At 48.8% G+C, this 23,994-nt stretch overlaps 7 protein-coding genes across 7 annotated transcripts; 1 reads left to right on the top strand and 6 right to left on the bottom strand.

Annotated features, from left to right (window-relative positions):
- Window positions 1-2,339: 2,339 nt before the first annotated feature.
- EV420DRAFT_1764263 (uncharacterized protein) lies at window positions 2,340-4,121 on the bottom strand (the record flags this gene model as incomplete). Its single annotated transcript, XM_060480771.1, has 6 exons — window positions 3,761-4,121; window positions 3,626-3,708; window positions 3,003-3,544; window positions 2,838-2,949; window positions 2,600-2,790; window positions 2,340-2,535 (listed from the first exon to the last, which is right to left on the bottom strand). Exons 1-6 carry the CDS (start codon window positions 4,062-4,064, stop codon window positions 2,340-2,342), a joined length of 1,428 nt encoding a protein of 475 aa, XP_060330896.1. The 5' UTR covers window positions 4,065-4,121.
- EV420DRAFT_1543472 (uncharacterized protein) lies at window positions 4,122-5,744 on the top strand. The gene is made up of 3 exons (XM_060473208.1): window positions 4,122-5,083; window positions 5,143-5,640; window positions 5,697-5,744. The coding sequence occupies exons 1-2, from the start codon at window positions 4,196-4,198 to the stop codon at window positions 5,416-5,418; spliced, it is 1,164 nt and encodes a 387-aa protein (XP_060330895.1). The 5' UTR covers window positions 4,122-4,195; the 3' UTR covers window positions 5,419-5,640; window positions 5,697-5,744.
- EV420DRAFT_368095 (uncharacterized protein) lies at window positions 5,387-6,220 on the bottom strand. Its single transcript, XM_060481870.1, has 3 exons — window positions 5,841-6,220; window positions 5,697-5,793; window positions 5,387-5,640 (listed from the first exon to the last, which is right to left on the bottom strand). Exons 1-3 carry the CDS (start codon window positions 5,974-5,976, stop codon window positions 5,499-5,501), a joined length of 375 nt encoding a protein of 124 aa, XP_060330894.1. The 5' UTR covers window positions 5,977-6,220; the 3' UTR covers window positions 5,387-5,498.
- A 5,107-nt stretch (window positions 6,221-11,327) lies between these two features.
- EV420DRAFT_1221617 (uncharacterized protein) lies at window positions 11,328-12,006 on the bottom strand (the record flags this gene model as incomplete). Its single annotated transcript, XM_060466463.1, has 2 exons — window positions 11,328-11,789; window positions 11,839-12,006. Coding segments are annotated over 2 exons (630 nt in total), but the record flags the coding sequence as incomplete, so codon positions are not given.
- Window positions 12,007-13,007: 1,001 nt separating this feature from the next.
- On the bottom strand, window positions 13,008-16,557 carry EV420DRAFT_1642951 (UDP-Glycosyltransferase/glycogen phosphorylase; the record flags this gene model as incomplete). The annotated part of the gene is made up of 19 exons (XM_060477431.1): window positions 13,008-13,537; window positions 13,589-13,697; window positions 13,745-13,869; window positions 13,918-13,964; window positions 14,019-14,130; window positions 14,183-14,261; window positions 14,318-14,425; window positions 14,479-14,817; window positions 14,873-14,931; window positions 14,981-15,021; window positions 15,068-15,167; window positions 15,218-15,378; window positions 15,429-15,450; window positions 15,506-15,542; window positions 15,588-15,606; window positions 15,656-15,881; window positions 15,941-16,105; window positions 16,159-16,368; window positions 16,419-16,557. 19 exons carry the CDS (start codon window positions 16,555-16,557, stop codon window positions 13,008-13,010), a joined length of 2,628 nt encoding a protein of 875 aa, XP_060330892.1.
- Window positions 16,558-17,688: 1,131 nt separating this feature from the next.
- Window positions 17,689-21,439, bottom strand: EV420DRAFT_367784 (glycosyltransferase family 1 protein). The gene is made up of 18 exons (XM_060481869.1): window positions 21,122-21,439; window positions 20,862-21,071; window positions 20,640-20,804; window positions 20,359-20,580; window positions 20,294-20,303; window positions 20,128-20,241; window positions 19,917-20,077; window positions 19,768-19,867; window positions 19,680-19,720; window positions 19,567-19,625; window positions 19,172-19,510; window positions 19,010-19,117; window positions 18,874-18,952; window positions 18,710-18,821; window positions 18,612-18,658; window positions 18,438-18,562; window positions 18,282-18,390; window positions 17,689-18,227 (listed from the first exon to the last, which is right to left on the bottom strand). The coding sequence occupies exons 1-18, from the start codon at window positions 21,252-21,254 to the stop codon at window positions 17,695-17,697; spliced, it is 2,667 nt and encodes an 888-aa protein (XP_060330891.1). The 5' UTR covers window positions 21,255-21,439; the 3' UTR covers window positions 17,689-17,694.
- A 1,149-nt stretch (window positions 21,440-22,588) lies between these two features.
- Window positions 22,589-23,921, bottom strand: EV420DRAFT_1620737 (phosphoribosyltransferase-like protein; the record flags this gene model as incomplete). The annotated part of the gene is given in 8 exon segments (XM_060475608.1): window positions 22,589-22,704; window positions 22,724-22,757; window positions 22,807-22,865; window positions 22,919-23,027; window positions 23,084-23,204; window positions 23,260-23,724; window positions 23,796-23,835; window positions 23,888-23,921. 8 exon segments carry the CDS (start codon window positions 23,919-23,921, stop codon window positions 22,589-22,591), a joined length of 978 nt encoding a protein of 325 aa, XP_060330890.1.
- Window positions 23,922-23,994: the final 73 nt, after the last annotated feature.

Genomic DNA, 23,994 nt, shown 5'->3' with positions numbered 1-23,994 from the left:
ATAACTGATAATGAAGCTATTTTCTTACTTTTAGCTGTAGTATTCGATTTCCTTATCGTTCCAAAAATCTTCTTCGAGTTGGCATTGGCAGGATTCGGCAGATCAGTGGTAGGGACGTCATGCTGCTCCCGACCTGCGCTGTCTCCTGCCTCCATCGGTAGGTTATTATGTTGATGCCTGCGCTCCCCGCCTCCTTCAGTTCCTTGTTCTTCGGCACGTGTGTTGTTCCCGACAGCCCGACTCTGCTCTGGGTCTGAGCTCGAAGGTCCCTCGGTTTGGTTCATCGGTGTGGTCCGGATTGATGTCTACAGAGTTAATAGTGATTGTGTGCAGTGTTGAGGTAGCTGTGAAGATGAGGATGGTGGAAGAAGGAGAGGTTAGAAGCACAACTAGCGTTGTATACGCTGGCAGTCACATGCCGCATCATTATTCCCACACATCCTGTGCAAAATAAACGCTGAATCTTGCCCTAATGATCTCCCTACGTATGTTCCAGCTCTAGAATAAGCGCCGATGTCATTATTGACCACCATATCTCTTTCCGAAGCGGGAGTTTTCTGGTCTTTGTCGGCGGCATTGACCGGAGAATCCAGGGGTCGAACGATGTTGAGGACTTGGGGCTCTATTATCGATGTTCTTCTTGGCATTGATATCCGTGCGCGCTAGAGGCTACAGAACATCAGATCTCAGGGACAAGTCCATTGGCAGAGAGAGCACTTACCGCTCCTACCACAACGATACGGACTCGTTTTCGTCTTCAATCCCTTGACCATTGTGTGCTAGATGACATGCGTAGTTGGATGTTTGAAAATCATGACCGTGTGGAGAGCACGTAGAATAATAGGTCGTGCCAGAACCGGAGGCAAGAGAAAACGAGGATTCGAACCGCACAACTTGAAGAGAGAGTTATGCAAGGCTAGTCTCGCTCATGCGTATTTCATCGCGTTCATCGGGGGGAAAAGAGACATAGTCGAGTGCTATGGGTAATATCTTTAGACTGCGTTTACTGGATAGCAAAATGGTTTCGTGTATCTGGTGACAGCATCCTAGCGCTATTCCATGTCTCTGGGCCTCTCGAATCTCAGCCTCTCAGTCTCGCTCTCACTCGATTGTAAATCGTCACCGTAGCCTGATATCATCGAAAGCAAACGAATTAGGGACAGAAGATTGAAGTGTATTATAGACCAACCTTGATCTGAAGCTTAGGCCTGTTGATGAGACGTCGAGGAGAGATCATTAACGACGCTAAACGGGGACCACTAAACCACATCTACAGTCACATTGACGACTATATTGAGAGCACGGATGTGAACATTAACTGAGAGAGAAGGCAAGACGCGACGCGGAGGGAGGGGCGTATGATTGAGCCATGTATGCCTGTACGTCCTCGGAAGAAACGGGTGATACGAACCGGGCAGCGATGAATGTGGAAGCTAGGAATAGGCAGCAGTGACCGATGAAGTTAAGGACCGTTGGAGAGGGAGCGACTGATGACCTGGAGAAGGCGAGGTGTCCATCTGAAAACTGGGGTAGCATGCCACCACAACCGTAGTCGTCCTTCTCATACTAAGCAATCAGATTAATCATCAATCAAGCTGTTTATGAGGGAGCAAGACTCACGAAAGCAAGCATCTCTTCAATCATGGCCGTGCCATGTACCCACGCGCTCTTTTGGGGTTCTTTTCGGTCAAAATCATTCTTTCTACATCCAGCACTGCATGAGATACACGGCAGTGAATCAAATTGAAACGGTTTTCGCACCTTTCTTTGGTCTGGTATCCGGGTCAGGATTATCTGGTGAATCCTAGTCGCTTCCTCCTCTTCTGGCCTGTACTCCGACATCTTTCCTTGTTCATCTCTTCTACCCAAGTTTTGTTCGATGGCCTCACTGTCGTCGAGGAGAGGGAAGCGATCCGTGGGATTCCGAACGCGTTGTAAGTACATGAATTACACTTCTCGTCTTCTTCAATCTATCTCCTACCCCTGACGCGGGCGAGTGCTCTCCCCTTCCCTCTCACAGTAGCCTCTGTCGCTTGACCACAGGTCCGGCACTTTTGGTGTCCCTACAGAAGCCAATGGTGCCCCTTCCATCGAAATTGAAGACCGACTTCTTCAATGGCAGCGAACTCAGCAACAGTGCTAGTGAGGGCGAAAGTCAAGGGTGTATGAAGATGTGGCTGCGGAATGACAGTTCATGAATTTAGAAACGAAAGAAACATTGATTTTCGAGTTACGTTTGCATACGGATGCCTGTAGAAAGCAAGACGAAGGAGTGTAGTATCCACGCACCACCGAACGCCATCGATCCACTCCCATGGATAACATGCTCGGGAATCGCCTCAAATGACAATATCGAGGGCATAACTTTGGGCGCGTTTTGGCAAGGATAGACATCGAGGGAGAAGTGGAGGCGATGGAAGGAGAAGGGGAGAGTCGACGGCGTCAAGTGTGAGAGCGTCAAGGAGAGGGGTGGGCTTGCGTGTTGTGCGGAAGGACGAGGACTGACCCATTCCATCGGAGCGTGCACTACTGGTTCTGAAATCTCGACCGTGTAAATTTTGAGCGTAGAGCATCTCTTCTTCGTCGGTGGTCGCTCAACTGAGGCCGCTGGTCCGATAAACCGCGTCTATAGTCATATAGACAAGCGTTCACGGCTTCATTGAGGATCGATATCGCGCCTGTGAGGTGGAAGGAGACGAAGGGATTCAAGGGAATGTCGTTGGCGCCAATGTCGAAGATAGGGTATGGACCAGGGCGATGACGCGGAACACGGTGACGGGAAGGAGGGTCCTAGACGCGGAGCACGAAAGGGACTTGAGAGATCTCGATCAATTCACCAGCGCAGCGGAACAACTAGGAAGGAACGCCTGCTTAGATTGGATGGTAGGTGCCGTCGGAGTGATCAAAGTTTCAACAAGGACCGACTTGTCTGAAGGTGAGGTCGTCCACCTGCAAAGTTGGGTACATCACAGCCGCGGAGAAGAGAGTCGCATCAAGTTGACAGTCGAAGAAGGAAAGCGAGTCGTGGGAACCCTGAACGCGTCGTATGCACCCCTGAATCACACATCTCTTCCTCGACAACCTTTCCTGAGGATTCTCGATGACTACTCTTCCTCCCCTCCTTCCGTCGCACAGCACCTTCTAGGACAGGATTCGCCGTTGGCAGTATGGCGCGCAGACTCAGCAGCAACGAGGGTGAAGGTTCTCTGAAGGCGTTGTGCCGGTAGGGCGGAATGATTAGTCTATCGAATTGGGGAGCCTCTTGCAGGATGACATAGTGGTAGAGCCACAACTTCACGAGAACGGCGACGAGTTCCATCACTGAGGAACAGGCGTGAACCGCTGTCCGTTCACTCAGACGTCCGTGGTTGGAGGCTGCGGTCCAGGAACAAAGGTGATGTCGAGGTTCAACGTTCAGTACAGTAGGGAAGAGGTGATGATGTTGACCGAAGAACGGTGTATTGGCCATGGCGCGCTGAACAAGGACTAATAAATGTAGCAGAGACGCTGAAATGGAATCGTAGCTATAGCCTGTTTGTGAATTCTGGGAGCAAAATGTCAACGTTATCCTAGGATTCTTCCACATGTTGGTATCGCGAATCCCGTCTTTCTATGTTCTCCAAACCCCGGGCCTTGCATCTGGTGCCGTCTCTTCGAACATGGTAGGGCACGTCTTCGGAGCATTCTTCTCTGTGAACGAGCCGTTCGCTATGAAGCACTTCAGCGAAATACATAACAAAGAAGTAAGCAAGTTCCGCACCTCTCTCGGTATCCCAAAAATCTTCTCCGCGCCAGGCAGCGGCGGGGAACACACCCGCCTTTTGCTCCCCTTCTACCTTGAATCTGTCTCGACTCTCTTGTTCATCTGGAACCTCACTCCCCCCCTCCATCTCCTTCAAATCCTGGTTCTTCAGTTCCTCCTGAGATAGCCGGGACCCGAGTTTGATGGTTTGACAAAGCTGGACAGTGCTGAATGAGACGTCCTGTGAGAATACATGACTTGTGTTGCCTCGTCGCCATTCGGAGGATTTGTATTTGAGGCAAGCGGAAAGGAGAGCCGACATTATGAGATGGATTTACGGTCCTATCTAGTGAGAAGACAAGACGTCACGCATCCGCGAGCTGGCGGTGATTTCCGGCTTTGTCTCACTTTTACGTATACTACATCCAAGACTAATTTACTTTCCTTTCAGACATGGCATGCACATCATTAACAGATCTTCCTAACGAGCTCCTCGCTCTTATTGTCTGCCAAATCTCCACCGAAGACAGGTTATCTCTCGCCCATCTCTCCCGGAGACTCAACCACGTCGCCTTGTCCTATCAACTCTACGAGAAACACATTCCATCATACAGCTCATTCGGCACCAATGCCCGTCCATTCTCCGACCTCCGCCATCTTGGATTATATCTCACATCAGACTCGGAGCCTCCCTTCCAGGTCATAGAGCTCGCCTTCACATCCAAGTTCGACGAAGAAATGGAACACGTTCAGCGTTATCTGGACACTATCCGATATGATCCTCCTGCTTTTCACATTCAGTTCCTGGCCAGAAATCTGTGTGACAGACCCTGGGAATACTGGGAATCCATACAGCGCTTTTCTAGCTTCTGCAAGGGTCTTGTCCGGTGGAAGTGTCTCTCCCTCGCCTTTCCCAGCTTTCAAGCATACCAGTTGGACTGGAAAAATACCATGTCCTTTGATGTGCCAGTGCTCACCACGCTTCAGAGCGCAGCTTTCGATTGGCCATATTCACATTGTCTTGCCAAGTGGTTCGTCCAATGTATCAACGCATCTCCTATCGACATGCTGTGTCTATCACACCAAATGGTCAGATACCTTTCCGAGCTCAAGGTCAGAAACCTCCGGCACATGAAACTCTGCGACTACTCAGTGGAAGCATCAGTTTTCTCTCGCTTCATATCACGACATGCCGCCACTCTCCAGAGTTTGGACTGTCCCTCGTTTTTCATACAAGGGCAGACGGTGAGGCTCAAGTCTGTCCCCCATCTGACCTCCATCGCGGGTCCCATATCGTTACTTGTAGCTGTGCTCTCACGATCGGAGAAGGCATTTCCGAGCCTGGAAAATGTCGAAATCATCGACAAAAATAGATTGTGGACGGGAAAGGGAGGACAGACCGAAGAGATGCGGACGCTCTTGCGTATGATATCCCGCATACCAAGCATTCGACATTTGCAGTCCCCTTTTGTTGGCCTCATCGAAACCACGCTTCCCGACTCCGAGTCAATGCCCATCATATCGACCGTTTGACTGTGACAGAACCATGGCTTGTGCCCAAGGAAAAACGCGATTGGCTGTATCGTCTTTTCCCTAATTTGATGGGCTATAAAGAGATATGGGGTGGAGAGGTTGATTTTGGTTTTGGGAGCAGCAGAGGGCATCACCATTTCTGACAGGACGATAGATCATCGAGTTATCCCTTTAGCGGAGAACGCTTAGGTATAGCAACATGGTTGCTTTCAAGTTCCGGGGATTAGGACTTGTATTTTAATGCAAAAATTAAGCATTGCAGTCCACTATCGAGCATGCAGTAAAACCGGAGAAAGAGAGTAAAGCGAACAGATGAATCAGCCCCCATCGCACTTTCCGCTCGAATTGCCAGAGCTGCAGAGACCCTAAAATACTGGTGTCAGTTCCACAGTCGAGCTTGAACTAGAATAAAACAATTCACGTCTCTGCAAGACTTCTGGGCGATGCATATGTTGCTGATAAACCAAGGTTGGGGGAGAACGGAATAGTTGTCCGCGTCAAGCGAGAGAGTGTCGAAGCTAAAGTAATTGGAATAGTACAGACTGCGCGTCAGACCCACACACACCCTCAACATGCATCGCGTGAAATCTGGGCATATCATATTGACGTCGAGTTTGTGAGTGGGTAAGGAGAGAAGGGAGGGTCATTCGTTCGTTCGCAAGACAGGGTATGGACCAGAGTAATGGGAAGGAGGTCCTCATCAAAGGAGTGAGGGGAGACCAATTCGCCAACACGGCTGAGTACTGAGAACCCCTCCTCTCTTGCGCGGGACCAAGAAACTTGGTAGTCAAGTAGTGGGCGTACGATGATGGGCTGGTCTATCTTGTCCCAACTAAAACGTCCTTGGATGGAACGGGCGATCTTTGTTTAACGCGGTGAACACACCATTTGAGCGCTTGAGCAACGACAAATGAATTGGTTCTTGGTACGTGTAGAATGAATATCAGCGCATCATTGACTGAGCATGAGGTACATGGAAGATTCAGCTTGCATTGGGAGTGTAAGTTCTTGGATCCGGAGGAACGTTTACAGAGAAACGAGAAACGCGATGGTGGCAGAAGTTGAGGTACGTCCCGCGCCGCCGCGTCTTTTCATCCTGGTCGTTGCCTATCCACCACTGCCTCCCCTTTTGCCACGACCAGGAGAAGAAGTCCGAGGGATTCAGCCGCTGGTAGATTCTGGTCTTCCTTCAAGTGACCACTCCGCATCTCACCCCATACCCGCGCAACGCCTTCGGAGAACCTTCACCCTCGCTGTTGCTGAGCCTGCGCGCCATGCTATACGGTCTTCGTTTTCGATGGAAATGGCACCACGGCACCGGCCTGTATAAGGCGGGTCTCTTAATATCAGCAAACGAAGACGAGTCAATCCTCCATTTCGGAAACTCGCTGGTCTGAGAAGGTGGATTTCTGGCCAAGCGATGGAGGTTGCTGTGCAAGGGAGGGGAGAGAGTAGTCATCGAGATGAGGGAATAGACCGAAGGGAGATCCTCAGGAAGGGTCGTCGAGGAAGAGAAGTGTGATTCGGGCACATTCAGAGTTCCCACGACTCGCTTTCCTTTCTCTCGATTGTCAACTTGACGCGACTCTTTTCGAATTCTCCGCGATCGCGATGGCAGGCCACCCAAATTTGCAGGTGGACGACCTCGCATTTTCAACGTCTGCTAGACAAGTCAGTCCTTGTTGAACACGCCTTCTCCAACGTTATTCAACGAAGCTCATGTTGTTTCACCCAAGGACGTACGGAAGCAACTATCATCAATCCAAGCAGGTGTTCCTTCATCGTGCCGCCGCGCTGATGGATTAGTCTCTCCTCGAGTCACTTCCATGTTCCACGTCTATAGGTCCCCCCATCCCTACCCTCGATTTTGGCACAAACGACATTCCCTTCGTCTCCTCCCATCTCACGAGCTCGACGTTGATCTCGCCAGAACGCGCCTACTCTCAATAAAGTCGTGCGCATGAATGCTTATCTATATGACTATCGATATTGACGCGTTTTATAGTATTAGGATCAGTGGCCTTAGTTGAGCGCCATAGGCATGCTTTATTGGGATGTGACCACCAACGACGAAGAAGAGATACCCTCGAAGTCTCAGCCGCCCCCTCCTAGTCTCAAAATTCGCACCCTCGGGATCCGTAGTGTACGCTCTGACGGGATTAGTTCTATCCCTCGCCTCGACCTTCTCGTCTTACTTCAAGTTGACAACAATCCCTCCCTTCTTCCTTCCGTAACTGCAGAAGTATCTGAATATTCGCCTACAAGTACCAGTACAGATAAATCAGACTAATCAAAAATGCATCGAGCTCTTTGATCATATCGTCTGTTTCAACCATGTCGTCAATTCTGCCACCATGATTGTCTATCAAATCGTGGAGCTTCTTGCAGGATGCCATAGTACAGCTTCACGGGAATAGTGACGAGTGCCTGGTGAATCAAAGCTCGCTCACTCAAACGTCCGTGGTTGCAGGATGTCGGGAAGAGGTGATAACATTGACCGAAGATGCATCAAAAGAACCAGGAATTCAAAGGGCTCACAATACGTCAACGTAATCCCACCGTGTCGGTACCGCGAGCCCTGCCTTCATCATCCTATGACCTCCAAACCCTCGCATCTCTTCGTAGGGCGCGTCTTCGGGAACGCGTAACGGTTTCCGCACCTCTCTTGGCATCCCAAGAATCTTCTCCAAGTGGCAGGGAACTCGTTCGTCTTTCAATGCTCCCCTTCTACCTCTTGTTATGCTCATTCCCCCCATCCCTGATTCTTTAGCCCCTACAATCTCGTCCTGTGAGACAGGCCTGATCGAGTTCGATATCGTTGGGAAAGTTGGACAGCGCGGAATAATGGCGTCAGAAGAGCCACATTTTCATGTGTGTCCTTGGGACGCGTGAGTGAAGCTGTTGGAGAACACAACGACCGACTTGTCTGGCCATCACCTTGACATTCTACAATTCCAGAGCCTGAAATTGGTAACAGATGTCATACATTCATCCTTCTACTCCAGAGGTGACGCCAACTCTGGCACAACACCGATGCTTCAGCTTCAGTGCTCTGCGCCCGCTTTGGTGGTACGACGGTCGAAGAGCAAGTGGGTACGGTTGAGGGGTATGCGGACATACATGCACATGGATCACGGACCCAAGCGGTGGTTGGCGAGTACGCTAGGTAAATGCGCGTCAAGGAGAATACACCCCACCTCCCTTTCACATGCGATAATGACCACCGCCTCCATATAATGTACACTGACTTCCTTTCGACGTCGACCGCGTTATGCTTATCTTCTTATCTTCAGAGACTGTACTGATCTCAAACTACGATTCTCTATTCAAAAACCCACTTCTTGGGCGTCACGAAAAATGGAGAATGGGGCTTCGATGCACATCGTTTTGATTCACAACGCACAGGATCTAGAGGAGGGTGACGACCAGATTTTGAAGTGTCCCGCGACATTCATACTACCGGATGTAGGGCGGCTCGATGACGCTCGAGTCGGTTCCCCATCTCACGACCTCACATTGATGGGGAGAAAGCATTTCCGAGCCTGAGCATCGTCGAAATTGTTGATTGTGGATGGGAGATCGAAGAAATGCGGATCCTCTTGCATATGATATCCCGCCGTTCGACATTTGAAGTCCCCTCTCGTTGACCTTATCGGAATGCCTCCCGGGTCGATATCTTTCGATCCTGAAGCAGGGTGGACCGTGGGATTTTGCTTTTGCGACAGCAGATGGCGTTATCGTTTCTGACAAGATGGTCGAACATCGTTAGGTTGTCCCGTTAGTCCAATCGAGCGGAGGAGGAGACCCTAGAATAATGGAGTTACTATTAGTTCCATAGTCGAGCTTATTTAAGCTAGAATAAAATAATTCATGTCTTTGCAGGTGTAGAACTGCAGGATGACAAATGTATTAATACGCTGGGTATACTACCAGCTACTACCAGAGAGGTTGTCTCTAAATTCAGCTAAACCTGCTGCGCTTTCCCCGCATTATTTTCCCGTCTCCGACCAATGCACCATCCCAAAGCGCGGCGTATCGCGCGTTGTCTTATCAATACTGGCAGTGAGTCAGAGGATCTCTGAACCAACGGTCAGAAAATGCATAAGACTAGAAAAGTATCTCCGCTCACTTGACCATGTACACCCTCAAAAAAGGCATCGAGAACTTGGATTGCGTATCGGATATTATCCCTTTCAATCATAATTTCCGACGCTTCCAACTGGCGAGTACCAGACTCGGATGGAAAAAACGGAAGACGCTGCTGGGTGAAGAAGTCCGCACTGTCATTACCTATTAAATCATGAAGTTTCTTCCGACACTCATCCCAGGCAATGTCATGCGGACGAAGCTGCACGAGCGAAGTAATGTCGTTATGAATGACAGTCCGGCGGTTGTCTTTAGCACTGTGGCTATACGTAGCCAAGATCAAGCACGCAGTGAAAAGGTGGCGTGGTTCATGGAGTCGATCAACATGCCGCTGAAGGATGTCCGTGTCCATGATTCCAACTAATCCATGTAGCATGGCAGAAATTCCAGCAATGTATTCGCTGATGACTCGAACTGATTCTTCGTGAAATGCATGGCTCCCGAAAAATTCCAGACATCGGCTTTCATGGAATACAGCATAAGCCGCAGGAACGCGGTTTGCGAGAAGGTCGGCCAGCGCCGAGCATGCTATATCAGAATAGTAGAGGTAGACCCGAGTGTGTTCCCATCTGATGTTCATAAAGTCAACCATCAGCTGAAGACCACGCAAAGAGCAAGCGGAAGAAGAGATGAGGAGTGAATGCCGATAAGCTTGGATAGTACTGTAGAACAACTTATTCCACGGTGAGCCTACATTGCATTGATCCTGTTCTAGTGCGACACAAGTGAAAAGGATACTCTCAAGCATGGTGATGACAATGGCAGCTTCCTGGGACAAGAACTGTTGCAGACAGACCCCCTCGACTGCATCATTTAACGAGGCAAGGATGGTCATATGGGACATATCAGATTCAGGAAGAGAAAGTCTGTGAAGTAGGAATTTGATTGCTACCACCAACACCCTGCAGGGTTTTCTCAACAATGAGTCATCTGATGGTAGATTCCCAACAAACTGGGAAAGCATGGTGAGAATGGAGCTGTAGATTTTGTCTGGAAAATAGAGCCACGCGTCTGAGAATGTAAAAGTCAACGGAGACATAAAACCATGCTTTGCGGTCCACTGTGACATGTGATATGAGTGCAGCACAGCAGAACAGAGATGAAGGGGGAATGTATTGGCATGATGATCATGGTTAGGATCCAGGGGCATAAAGGCACCATCCTCCTCTGCAGTCATCATGACGCGAGACCAACAAAGCGGAGTCAGCTTTAAAGAATCGCGGGAGCATACAATTTCCGTAAAAAATGTAGCGGGACTGGTGAAAACAGCAGGCCTTTTAATCCAAGGGGGAAGAGGGATGGAATGGATTGCAGCGGCAAGCTCAAATGAATCAGCATCACTGGCAATGATGCAGTGCTGAGGAGGATAGCGTGAAAAGCGAATCAGGCGCTCGATTTTGTGCTCCATGCCTGGCACGGGTTTCGCAAAATCAGAATATTCCTCGTCCGCCTGCAGACAGCCTTCAAGCAAAAATTCACGCATTCTAACCATGTTTGGATAGTATGGCAGGAGTCTGAGCACGTCATCCGAGACCACTGGCAGCCCCGCAGCAGACTGTATGACTACGCTTTGGACACTGGGATTTGAAGAGGTGGAGAAAAGCCAGCCCAGTGCTTCAGCCGCCAAGTTGTCTGACATCTGTTGAACGGACTCTGACTCAGTCCTTGTTTTCCTTGGTTTAAGCTGGGGAAGACGTCGAACAACCATGTTCCCAAACCGTCGTGGCCGCCTCAGTTCCCCCCATGATACTCGCGGGATGAGCCAAGAAAAGGAAAACTGAACAAGATTGTAGAGAGGCGTACGGTAAGGACATCGAGGGAAGAAAATGGGAAGAATGGTTGCGACTACATATGCTCCATATACCATGATAGTCGCCGCACATATGAACCACGACAGAGTTGCTTGTAGTGAACGTAGGAAAATCACCAATCCCGCAAAGAAGATAGCGAGCGCGAGGTGCATAAGAAGAGGGAGGAACCCTATGAGTGCCTGAATACGCCACTTTTTCAACCCATCATATCGGAACTGACGAGTAAAAGCACGGTCGCGCGGGGTTCCGGATGGGAGAATGACATAGTGGCGGAGCCATTGCTTGATGAGAACGGCGAAGAGTGCTGTCGAAAGGCTGAGGAACAGACTCGTGAACCACAGCCCGTTCACCCAGACGTCTGTGGTTGCAGGCACGAAGGCAATGTTAGGGCTAAGAGGGGATGGAGCAATGATGTCGACCGAGGAACCGTTGGCAATGGCACGTTGAACAAGGACTGATTCATAGAGCAGAGATGCCGACATGGCAGCATAATTCGGCTGCAAACTCTGCGACGTTTGAACGACGAGAGTCGTCACGACCGCCGAGAAAAGACCCGCCTACTACATATTCAGCAACGATGTCAAAGAAACGGGAGTAAGGACTTACAAAAACAAGCATTACGTCGACGTTATCCCGGGATTCTTCTACCATGTTGGCGTCGTGGATCCTACTTTCATCTTCGTACGTTTTCCAGACCCTCGCATTTGGTGTTGTCTCTTCATAAGTGGCATCTTCGGGATATTTTTCCTCGTAGTTATACAGATCATTTCCTGTAAGAGTTCATGAGATATATCGCTAATAATGAAGTTTTTTGCGTACTTTTAGCTGTAGAATTCGGTTTCCTTATCGTTCCAAAAATCTTCTTCGAGTTGGCATTGACAGGATTCGGCAGATCAGTGGTAGGGACATCATGTTCCTCCTGACCTCCGCTATCTCTTGCCCCCATCTGTGGGTTATTGTGGTGATGACTGCGCTCCCCACCTCCCTCAGTTCCTTGTTCTTCAGCACGTGTGTTGTTCCCGACAGCCCGACTCTGCTTTGGGTCTGAGCTCGAAAGTCCCTCGGTTTGGTTCATCGGTCTCGTTAGGATCGACGTCCTAGAGAGTTGATAGTGATATGTACAGTGTTGGCGTAGCTGTGAAAACGAGGACGTGAGAGATAGAGATTAGAAACACAACAAGTGCTGTATTAGGCAGCGACGCGTCTGTATTACACCGTATACCGTGACACTGGCAATCACATGCATCGTCATTCCCACACATCAATGGTCCTGTGCAAGATAAATGCTGAATCTCGCCCTAATGGTCACCTTACGTATGTTCCAGTTCTGGAATAAGCGCTCATGTCATTATTGACCGCCAAATCTCTGTTCAAAGCGGGAGTTTTCTGGTCTTTGTCGGCGGCATTGACCGAAGAATCCACGGTTGAACGATTTTGAGGCCAAATTGGGAGCCTGGTCTGCATGCTCTCTTTAATGAGCACAGAGAGTAGTCGGAATTATCTATGTTTGCTCCTATCTCACTTCCGTCGCTCGGTACTGGTCGAACCTCAGCTAGAAGGTACGACTCTAGCGTCGAGCGCGCCAAAGTCGGTCTCCTTCTGTCCGTCTTCATTTCCCTGGGGGACGTTATTAACATCGAAGATCTTCACAGCGCACAATACCGCCAATACGTGTTCATGCGAGCTGACCAGCAACGCAAGTTATGATTTCTAACAGAATTGAAAGAAAATTGTGCACCCACAATATATACACTGCTAGGAACTTCGTACTAGCATCATGCATAGGTAGATTCCATGCTATCAGAAATCCCTCGCTCGTAGCCTCTCTGCTCCGCCAAAGAAAGCTGTTTGGCTATCTCCATATCTCGAAGAAAGTCCGTATCGTCCTGGTCTGACTGTGACAAACCGAGTCCAGTTGACTGCTCAGGCGATAACCGCCTTGCATCCTGAGCGTCAGCTTCGCACCGGTCCGAGTCGCCTCGGCTCGTTGTCTCCACGCTTGGGTCAGCCTCAACAGTCGCATCTTCCTCGACATCTTCGTATAGCATGCTGCGAGCTGCCTCGGACATTGCCTTTTGTCGTTCCAATACGGTTGCTTTGGCTTCGTGGAACCGCCTTAATATCACGTTCCGCTCTTCCGGGGTGCTTCGTTTCACTTCCTCGGCTCCGTCTGACATACGTGTACTTCTCTGATGTTCCTCCTGCTTTGCCCTAAAATCGGAACGAATGCTTTCCCAAGCACCATTCATCGGGTGGGCGAAGAGGCCAACAATTCCTGCAGCGGGCTTCATGGTTACGTTAACGACTAGAAAGTTGTTTAAATCATGATGCATAGAAAGATCGAGCGAACACTTACAGCTCCGAGCAGACCCTTTTATTGCGCCAACAAAACCATCTTTCTGGGCACCCTTGATGGGTTCACGCACAAGTCCCGTAATTCCGTCGTAATAACCGTATACAAACCCCTGCACAAGTCAGAAACCGTCGACAGACGAGTCTTCATGAAGCTAACCTTTCCAGCTTCCTTCAGCCCACTCTGGAAATCGCTTACCTTTCCGGGTTCTCTAACCTCAGAACCATATAGCTTTGGCATATTATGGAAACCATCGTGTATATTCGTCACAATCTTCATTACTCCTGAGGAAGAACGTGAATATAGTTACAAAGAGTCGAACTAGCACGGACCTTGCGGAATGGCTGTTGTCGTCTGTACGATGCCAGAAACGGGGGAACTGAGTATCCGTGTCAGCACGTAATAGTGAATGGAATACACGCTAGAAACGAACTAAAAGATTTTTGCAATTCCATCATAATAATGAGTAACTGTCCAAAAAATCGCACTTGAGCCGCCAGTTACGGGATCTGAAACGCCTTTGCGTATGTTGTACTCCTTGGACCCTACAAGAAGCATGTGTATGCATGCACAACAAGAGTATACTGGTTCACATACGATGTGCGTCCAGGCTTCCCATGTCGAGCTCCCGTGTTTCTACCAAGACTTGCGCGGCAAAGGCGCTAAGCTTTAGGCACTACCAGAAAGAAATCTGAGTCAGGCAACAGAACGGGAAATAAATTCAAAGCCTACATATTTCGTGGACCACCAGACCGCTAACCGTGAAGGATCCAGGTCACATCTCATATTCTTTAACGGAAGATGGCGGTAGAAGCTCTCCGCACCACATTTGACGCCGTCCTAAACGAAGGTGAGCTTAGTTGTAGATGGTGTGTGGTAAGCGTTCAGCGAACCTCGTGCAGGATTTGTTCTGCCATCCTTCGAGCGGCACTCTTCGCTGGGGGGCTGATAGCAAAGACGATGGCGTCCTTTAGGCTATTCACGGTGAGGCTCTTCGGAGGAACCGGAGCAGGTCCAGCCCCAGCTCTATGAATCATATTGCCCCAGAATCCTTGATCACCGAAGAAAGGGACAGCGACAGTTGGAAGTCCCTTAGATAGACCAGCTGCAGTTGTTCCAGCACCGCCGTGATGAACAACTGCTGCAACCCGTCCGTTAGCGAAAAGCCAGTCATGTGGTATATTCCCAAGAATGAAAATGTGTGGTGGGAGGGCGACACCTCCGAGACCTCCCTGAAATCATTACGCGTAAACGTGCGTCATAGGTGAGAAAAGAAAGTTCATATACCCATCCAGCAGACACAAGAGCTCGGACACCAGCTTGCTTCGTAGCTTCAAATATGGTACCTTCGAACCCATTTCAGATTTTCCCGCGCAAATAATAAGAATGACGCACTCGTCATCGTAGCTGGATCGTCTATCACGACTGAACCGAATCTGGCAATAAATAAGACCAAGGGTAAACGATGGACTGAAGACATACCCTATGTATATTGGCGCATCTCCGGCAGCCAGGAATGCGGCTAGGTCATCTGGCGGTGTATAGTTCGTGGCCAAGTCCAAAAAGTAAAAGCCCGCAACATCTATTGGCGAGTGAAGTTAGATAGACAAAGCGGCCGCGCTTCACACGGACCGATATGGTTCTTCCAGTCCTTGGGTTTCGGTACGAGAGCTGGGCTCATACAGTACGTCCATGGAACCTTACAAGTATCGAGGGCACCCGAGCCTGATCTCAAAGAAAGAGGTGTCAAGCCAAGCGTTCGTGTACGCAATTTATTGATGATGTCGCCCATTCTTGAGAGTAAAGTTAGCACCAACCGACAAGAATCGGAAAATAAACTAACCCTTGCCAAGTGAGGATGTCGGCTAGGGGGTATGTCAGATAATTGGTCAGGCCCTTTCCTGCATTCGAATTATTGACATTGACGAGAGGATGAGGGAATGCGGATGTTGCACTCCTACGACCGGCGATCATCAGCTTTTGGGAGACATAAGAAGCATACAAGCGTCACCAGGGCATAGCTAAAAGTATTGTTATTAGTATCAAGGTATTCTTATCGGAGAAATGCACCTGCTAAATGATAATAGAAGAGGAATACCCAAGGCTTCGGCACAATGAATGTGAGCAAAAGATGGAGGATTCGCTATGATAGCATCAGCAGCAAACGTCCTCCCTGTGCGAGGACAAGGGGAGTGGCATGAAAGCCAGCATCCGTTCATCATCTCAGCCAACATCTTCCGCTTCTTCGGTATATCGCCATTAGTCAGAGAGTCCATGCCAGGTATTAGCCCGGGGTCTATGATAGGACACGGAAGTTTAGCTCCACTGATTATACACCACTACGGCATGACGTACTCTTCACCATATAGCTCATCAGATCTTGTGGATTTCCTCCAATATCGAAGAATTCTAACCCATTTTCTGTGACAAACGTTCTGAAAGTTTCGTGTGACGCTATTCGTACCCGATGTCTGTCACTTCTTAATCTCTTGCCTAGAGCAACGTAGGGCTGAACGTCACCTGTAAACTGTAAATTGCATAATCAGCTATATAGTTGACATTGCTGGACTAACCGCGGCTTCCGACAATCATAATCACAATGTTCATCTTAGGGAACTTTGTCCACTCCCGGTCAACAGCGAATTCCTTGACACCTGAAGCATGATCCTCTGGGAGCTCGGGCAGTTTATGCTTCAGGTCGAGGGAAACTGAAATTCGACCATCTGGAGTAATAAATGCGGATGATCTCAGTCCTTTGCCTGCAGCAGTATATCTGCCGTATGCTAGTATAGTATGAGCTAGGTAAGCAACGTCAAACGCGAGAGTAACTTACATATATCAGTATCAGCGTGGACGTCATCAACACCGACAGATGTGTTTTCGCTAGACTGAGATGATGCCGCGTACTTGGGAAGTATTGAAGCGTCGTCGTCCACTTCCTTCATGTGAAACGGGTGAGCTTCGTTCGCCATGATGATGGCAGCGAGTGGACCTATGATCGATGGGCCCCACAGTCGCTTGCGAGTTATCCTCGGACTCGCTTATTAATTCGAACACAGCTTTGCACGTCCACGGGTCCGAAAGAGGACAGTCGAATATTGAGGATTTGATAGCGCGTCCCACCTTGTAAGCCACCGTGTCTTGACGCGAATCGATATATTCAGATGTGGAAAAAAAACAAAGAATGCAAAGGCTCACAAAGACGAGCAACACGTTGGTGTTATCTCGAGATTCATCGACCATATTGGTCGTGAATCCTACTTTCGTCTTCGTACTCTGACATTTGATGTCGTCTCTTTATGAACAGATCGTTTTCTATGAAACATGTCAATGAGACGGTTCGCAAAGAAAATTTCCGCACCTCACTTGGCAGGATTCGGTCTCGTTATCATCCTAACAACCTTCGTCTCGTCCGCCGCATAAGCGAATCGGCATGGTAGCGACAGGGAACTTTTGATCTTCTTCTACCTCTGCAACCTCAACCTCTGCATCTAGGACATTCCCATGCCCCCCATCTCCTTCCGAGTCAATTCCTGGTTTTTTAGCCTCTACAATCTCCGGATTCGAGTTCGATGGGCCGTAGATATCGTGTCAAGCTACTATGACACTGAAAAGTAGGACGGCGCTGAATAATGTCGCTGGCATGTCCAATTTTTCAGGTCTCGAGTCTCGGCTCTGGTCGCCCTAATTGGTGTTTCGTGCAAGTTTAGGTTTGTCTCAACGTCCTGTAAGCATTCGCGTCACGTCCTCGCGGCTCGGATGGAAGGTCAAGGATTTGAATTGGAGGCAAGTGAGAGGGAGGATCAAAGCTAGCAATATTATGAGATCGACGTAATTGGACCGGCGTAGCCTGGTGGCGATTTCCCTTGAAGTCTGTCCCACTCTCAATGCTTAAATAAGTAACGACAAAGACAAAACACTTTCCTTTCCTACTGAGTATGTATTCTAGCTAGCTAGTAGGGTTCGGAACATTAGGCACAAAGATTCATCATTGAGTGAAAGACACCAACTTCGGCTTTTGCCGAGCCTCAGAAATGTTGTGGAACCCAAAGATAATACCAGTAAGAGAAATACATGAGCAATATATACCTGGCTAGGTCATTCTATGTTTATATATGATCTCCATACTTGCGCTCGTAGTCTCTCTGCTGCTCCAGAGAAAGCTGCTTGGCTATTTCCATGTCTCTAAGAAAATCTGCATCGTCCTCCTCTGCCCGCGACCAACCCGATCCAGTATGGCTCGGCTGCTCAGATGGTAACCATTTTTCATCCCGAGCACCTCCACGAACAGCAGCTTTGTGCCAGTCTGAGTCGTGTCGGCCCGTTCTCTGCACGCTCGGGCCAGCCTCGACAACCATATCCTCCTCGAAATCTCCGTGTAACATGTTGCGGACCGCCTTCAGTATGGTATTTTTTCGTTCCGATGCGGTCGCTTTGGCCTCGCGGAACCTCCTTAATATCAGATTCCGCTCCACTGACGTGCTTTGTCTCACTTCCTTAACCCCGTCTTCCATGCGTGTAGTCCTTTGACGCTCCTCAGGTTCTTTACTAAAATCAGATCGAATACCTTTCAAAGCTCCATTTATAGGATGGGTCACGAGGCCTAAACCTCCTGCCCCAGTCTTTGTGACTATGTTCGCGACTAGAAAGTCATTTAGGATGATCCAGAGAAGGACCCAGCAAAGCGAAGGCTTACAGCTCCGAGCAGATCCTTTCATTGCGCCAATGACGCCATCTTCCAGGGCACCCTTGATGGGCTCAGTCACAAGTCTAGTAATTCCGTCGTAGCAGCCGTATGCAAATTCCTGCACAAGTCAGTGACCATCGACACATAAATCTTCGTTAGGCTAACCTTTCCGGCTTCCTTAAGACCGCTCTTGAAATTTGTCACCTTCCCGGGTTTTCTAACTTTGGAACCATATAACTTTGGCATGTTGTGGAGACCATCGTGTACGTTCGTCAAAATCTTCATCATTCCTGAAGAAAATCTTGAGTATAGCTACAAAGCGTCTGAAAGAGCACGGACCTTGCGGAATGGCCGTTGTCGTCTGCACGATGCCAGAGACGGGGGAACTAGCGGTCCAAGTCAGTGTAATACTAAATGGAATGCATGCTAAAACGAACTAAAATATCTTTGCAAGTCCAGCAGAAAAATGAGTGACGGTCCAAAAGACCGCAGTTGAGCTTCCGGTCAAGGGATCGGACACACTCTTATCCAAGGTGTATTCCTTGGACCCTGCCAGAAACATGTGTGTGAACGATCAACAAATTTATGTTGATTCACATACGATGTGCGTCCAAGCTTCCCATATTAAGCTCTCGTGCATCTGCTAAGACCTGTGCGGCAAAGGCGCTAAGCTTCAGACGCTGGAAGAAAGAAACCCGATTCAGGAAACAAAAGAAGCAAACAGACCCAAAACCTACGTGTTTCGGAGACCACCAGACCGCTATCCGTGAAGGATCCAGGTCACATCTCATGTTCTTCAAAGGAAGATAGCGATAGAAGCTCTCTGCACCACGTTTGACGCCGTCCTAAATAAAGACAAAGGTTAGTTTCCAATCGCATTTTGCAAATATTCGACTAACGTCATGCTGGATCTGTTCTGCCATCTTTAGGGCAGCACTCTTTGCAGCAGGGCTGATAGCAAAGACGATTGCATCTTTTAGGCTGTCTACCGTGAGACTCTTTGGAGGAATCGGTGCAGGTCCAGCCCCAGCTCTATGAATCATATTCCCCCAGAATCCTTGATCGCCAAAGAATGGAACAACGACAGTCGGAAGGCCCTTAGATAGACCAGCTGCAGTGGTTCCAGCACCGCCATGATGAACAACTGCTGCAACCCGCCCTTTAGCGAAAAGCCAGTCATGCGGTATATTCCCGAGAATGAAAATATGCGACGGAATGGCGACGCCTCCGAGACCTCCCTGAAAATCATGGATCGTAAGTGGATGTAACGAGTTAAAAGAGGAATTGCGTGTACCCATCCAGCAGATACAAGGGCTCGAACACCAGCTTGTTTTGTGGCTTCAAATATGGTACCTTCAAGGCCATGTCAGCATTGCGCGCACAAATGCTAATGCTATAACAACACACGTGTCATCGTAGCGGGATCATCCACCACGACTGAGCCGAATCTGACAGTAAATGAGATCCAAAGCGAAGGTATAAACTGCATACATACCCTATGTATATTGGCGCATCGCCGGCAGCCAAGAATGCGGCCAAGTCGGCTGGCGGTGTATAATTCGTAGCCAAGTCTAAAAAGTAAAACCCTACAACATCTGTTGCCGGTGAGCTTAGATATGGGCGATGGTTGTGGTTCATGCTCACCGACGTGGTTCTTCCAGTCACTAGGTTTCGGTACGAGAGCTGGGCTCATACAATACGTCCACGGAACTTTGCAAGTATCGAGGGCACCCGAGCCTGATCTCAAAGAAAGAGGTGTCAAGCCGAGCGTCCGTGTACGCAATTTATTGATGATATCGCCCATTCTTGAGAGTAAAATCAGTACTAATCGGCGGAATTCATAAAATAACTCAACCCTTGCCAGGTAAGGATGTCGGCGAGGGGGTATGTCAGATAATTTGTTAGACCCTTTCCTGCATTCGAGTCTTTAACATTTACGAGAGGATGATGGAAAGCGGACGTCGCGGTCCTGCAACAGAGCACGATCAGTTTGCCAGATATTTAATTCGCACGAGTCTCACCAAGGCATGGCTGGAGGAATCTGCGTTAATAAGAAGTAGTAACCAGACCGGAGGAATCCACTTACTAAACGTCAATTGAAGAGGGATGCCCAATGCTTGGGCGCAATGAATGTGAGCAAAAGATGGAGGATTCGCTATGATAGCATCAGCAGCAAACGTCCTCCCTGTGCGAGGGCAAGGCGAGTAACATGAAAGCCAGCATCCGTTCATCATCTCAGCCAACATCTTCCGCTTCTTCGGTATATCGCCATTAGTCAGAGAGTCCACGCCAGGTACTAGCCCGGGGTCTATGATAGGACACGAAAGTTAAGTTCCACTGATTATACACCACTACGGCATGACGTACTCTTCACCATATAGCTCATCAGATCTTGCGGATTTCCTCCAATATCGAAGAATTCTAAACCATTCTCTGTAACAAACGTTCTGAACGTTTCGTGTGACGCTATTCGTACCCGGTGCCCGTCACTTCTTAATCTTTTGCCTAGAGCAACGTAGGGCTGAACATCACCTGTAAATTGACTAATCAGCTATTTATTCGAGCCCGGGTCGATAGACCTGGACTAACCGCGGCTTCCGACAATCATGATTACAATGTTCATCTTGGGAAACTTTGTCCACTCTCGGTCAACAGCAAACTCCTTGACATCCGGAGCATGATCCTCTGGGAGCTCGGGCAGTTTATGCTTCAGATTGAGGGAAACTGAAATTCGACCATCTGGAGTAATAAATGCGGATGATCTGAGCCCTTTGCCTGCAGCAATGTACCCGCCGTACGCTAGTATAATGTGAGATCTGTAAGTGAGGTTAAACACGAAAGCGACATACATATATTAGGGGCCTGAACGTCGTTCATATCGACAAATCCGTTTTCACTGGACTGAGCTGATGCCGTGTACTTAGGAGGGGGAACGTCGTCGTCCATTTCCTCCATATGATACGGGTGAGCTTTGTTCGCCATGATGGTGAGGGTGAGGAGACCTATGATCGATCCTTACAGTAGCTTTCTCATTAATAGTTAAAGAACTGTTCTTGAGGCTGAGTTTGAATCCCGAGTCCGAGTCTGAGTCCGAGATTGGCGTGATGCACTGCCCAAAAAGGTCGGTGAGCGATCAAAGCATTACCGTATTGGGCATTTGGTTGCAGAGCATTTCTGGGCTGTGCAAACATTGCGCAAATCGACATATTCAGTTGTCGAAGCCTTGCATTACACGAGTGAACAAACGCAACAAGCATGATATATTGGGAATGGCATACTTCCACTTCTTGTCAAGGACCGATGCGAAAGTCGGGTATGAGAAGCTTCGGGCGAAGATTTGAAGAGTACTTGGTTTTGCTGCGGAAGATCATGTCGGCATAGTAGTCACTTCGAATAAGGCCCTGAACGATGGTGATGACTCTGAGCTGGCAGTTGTTAGCGCAGCTAAGGATGGGAAGAAGTGATATTCCTTGTTACCAAATTTTTAGTATGCCTTGTGTAAACTTGGGAATTTGCCAGCACCGCCTTGCCTATCCCGACGTCGACGGAGACATAGAAGTCGAGCGATCCATTTTATTCTCAGATGATTACAACTTGACACTGGTTAAATTATATACCTGCGAAGCCGATGGGATACCATCATTAATTGCATTTCGCACTTTGAAGGAAAAGGAAACACCGGAAATTTGGAGTGCAGTCATAAGCGCAAGCAAGCTGATACATGCAGGGCCATGCATGAGAGTACAAGAATCCGAGGTCTCGGGGTGAAAGAGATTTTGGACACGACGTCAATGCTGAGACGAAAGACGATGGAGACACCTGAAACGTCGCTGATAGGTTCCCAAAAAACGTCCGTAGGTCAATTAAGTCGTATCTTCGGGACTTGTTGAAGTTGCGTATCCTATCACTAGGCGCAGTTGCTAAGTATTTTCACGATACTGCAACCGCTGGAATGTTTAGTAAGTGGCTAGGGTGCATGTTGCAACGGACTGGAATGAATCTTACCTACCAAGTTTTTCGTTGTATACAACATGTAGTCTCAACCCTAATTTTGAGCTAAGCAAGAATATTGTACGAAACAATGAACAAACCCGGACTTACAGAGTGAGCCGCGAAGGACTCGGATACTACCACGGATAGGAACCCGCTTGACACCCGCGGCCTCGTACGGTCTGCACTCGGCCCGGTACATCTGCTTTGCCAGGCAAAACACTCAAGGTGCACCGACGCAATCTGTTCCACACGTTCCATTCGGCTGGAGCTTGCTATCTTACATATCGATCCATGTACCTTTCTATTTGATCCCGCCGGACTTTTCATACCACGGAAGCCGCACCCGTTTCCGACCACTCTCCAAATAGCAAACTGATACTCTCGCCATTGTGGGTCCGGCGAATGCTTTCGGCTAACATTGGACTGATATCAACGGTGACTAGTTTTGGAGCATTGACTTTGATGCTGTTTTTGAGGGATAGTATTCGTGACCTGGAAATAAATTCGCATGGGAACGATTGATCGTTTGAGGGCGACTTACCACAAGCTGTTCTATGGGTAATTGGTCTATAAGACTCATGTTCGTTTCTGAGAAGAGGCCTGAACGGTAAAACAATGAGGTTAGCGCCAAAGCTCTGCGGATATAAGCGAACCGTGTGAAACAAGCGCATGCACGGATCTTGCCCCCTTCTCCTGTAGTGTTTTGGCCGCTAGAGTGAGTGTCTTTCCGGTGTCAATCATGTCATCGACAAGAATGGCGACCTGTATTAAATTTAGAAATGTATACATCCAATGTTCAGTCTCAGGATGACACGAACCTTGTCTTTGACGTCTCCAACTAGAATCTCCATCTGTTCCGGTGCATCCGCTCCTTTCCCTCCTCGTTTCCTGTGGATAAGGGCAAACTCAACCCCTAGCTTGTCTGCTATGGCCGTAGTTCTGAGCAGGCACTCGTCGTCAAGAAAGGAATTGGAATTATATCAATGAAACTCACCGCTTAGCCCCACCGGCATCCGGACTAACGATAATTCCGTCCTTGTATCCTTCGATTTGACGCTTGATGTATGCCAGCATTAGCGGCTCCGACCATAAGTTGTCGACCGGTATATCAAAGAATCCCTGGATCTGGCTGGCGTGAAGGTCCATAGTAATGACATGATCGCATCCGGCCACAGTAAGCATGTTTGCCACCAGCTTGGCAGTGATGGGGGCACGCGACCTGTCTTTCCTGTCCATGCGAGCATATGGGAAGCAAGGTATTACGGCGGTGATCCGTCTCGCCGATGCAGTCTTGCACGCCGAAATAAGAATGAGGAGTTCCATGAGATTATCGTTGACATCGCTGGAGCCAGATTGGATGATGAAGACATCTTCATCCCGGACGGACTCTGATATTTTGAGATTGATTTCACCGTTGGAGAATTTCTTGACGGTACAGGGAACGAGAGGAACGTTAAGCCTAAATCATGCGAATAAATGGCGTGCTCGTCGACCACCTTTCAGACACAAGGCATTGCTGCGGCTGCTCACCGCTCAGCGACAGCATGGGCGAGCTCTGGGTGGCTATTCCCTGTAGAACAGTTTAAGCGCGGCCAACAGAGATGCTGAAGAGGGGTACGAACCAGTGAGGATCCTGATAGAATTGTTGTGATACATAATGAGGGGTATGTAGAAGTAGAAAAAGGCGTAGGCTATCGCATGTAGATGAGAGAAGGAATAGAAAACGGGA

Source organism: Desarmillaria tabescens, assembly GCF_030435595.1.
Source record: "Desarmillaria tabescens strain CCBAS 213 chromosome Unknown EV420scaffold_17, whole genome shotgun sequence".
NCBI lineage: Eukaryota > Fungi > Basidiomycota > Agaricomycetes > Agaricales > Physalacriaceae > Desarmillaria > Desarmillaria tabescens.
The sequence above is the reverse complement of the archived record's forward strand: the minus strand, read 5'-3'. Positions and strand labels throughout refer to the sequence as shown.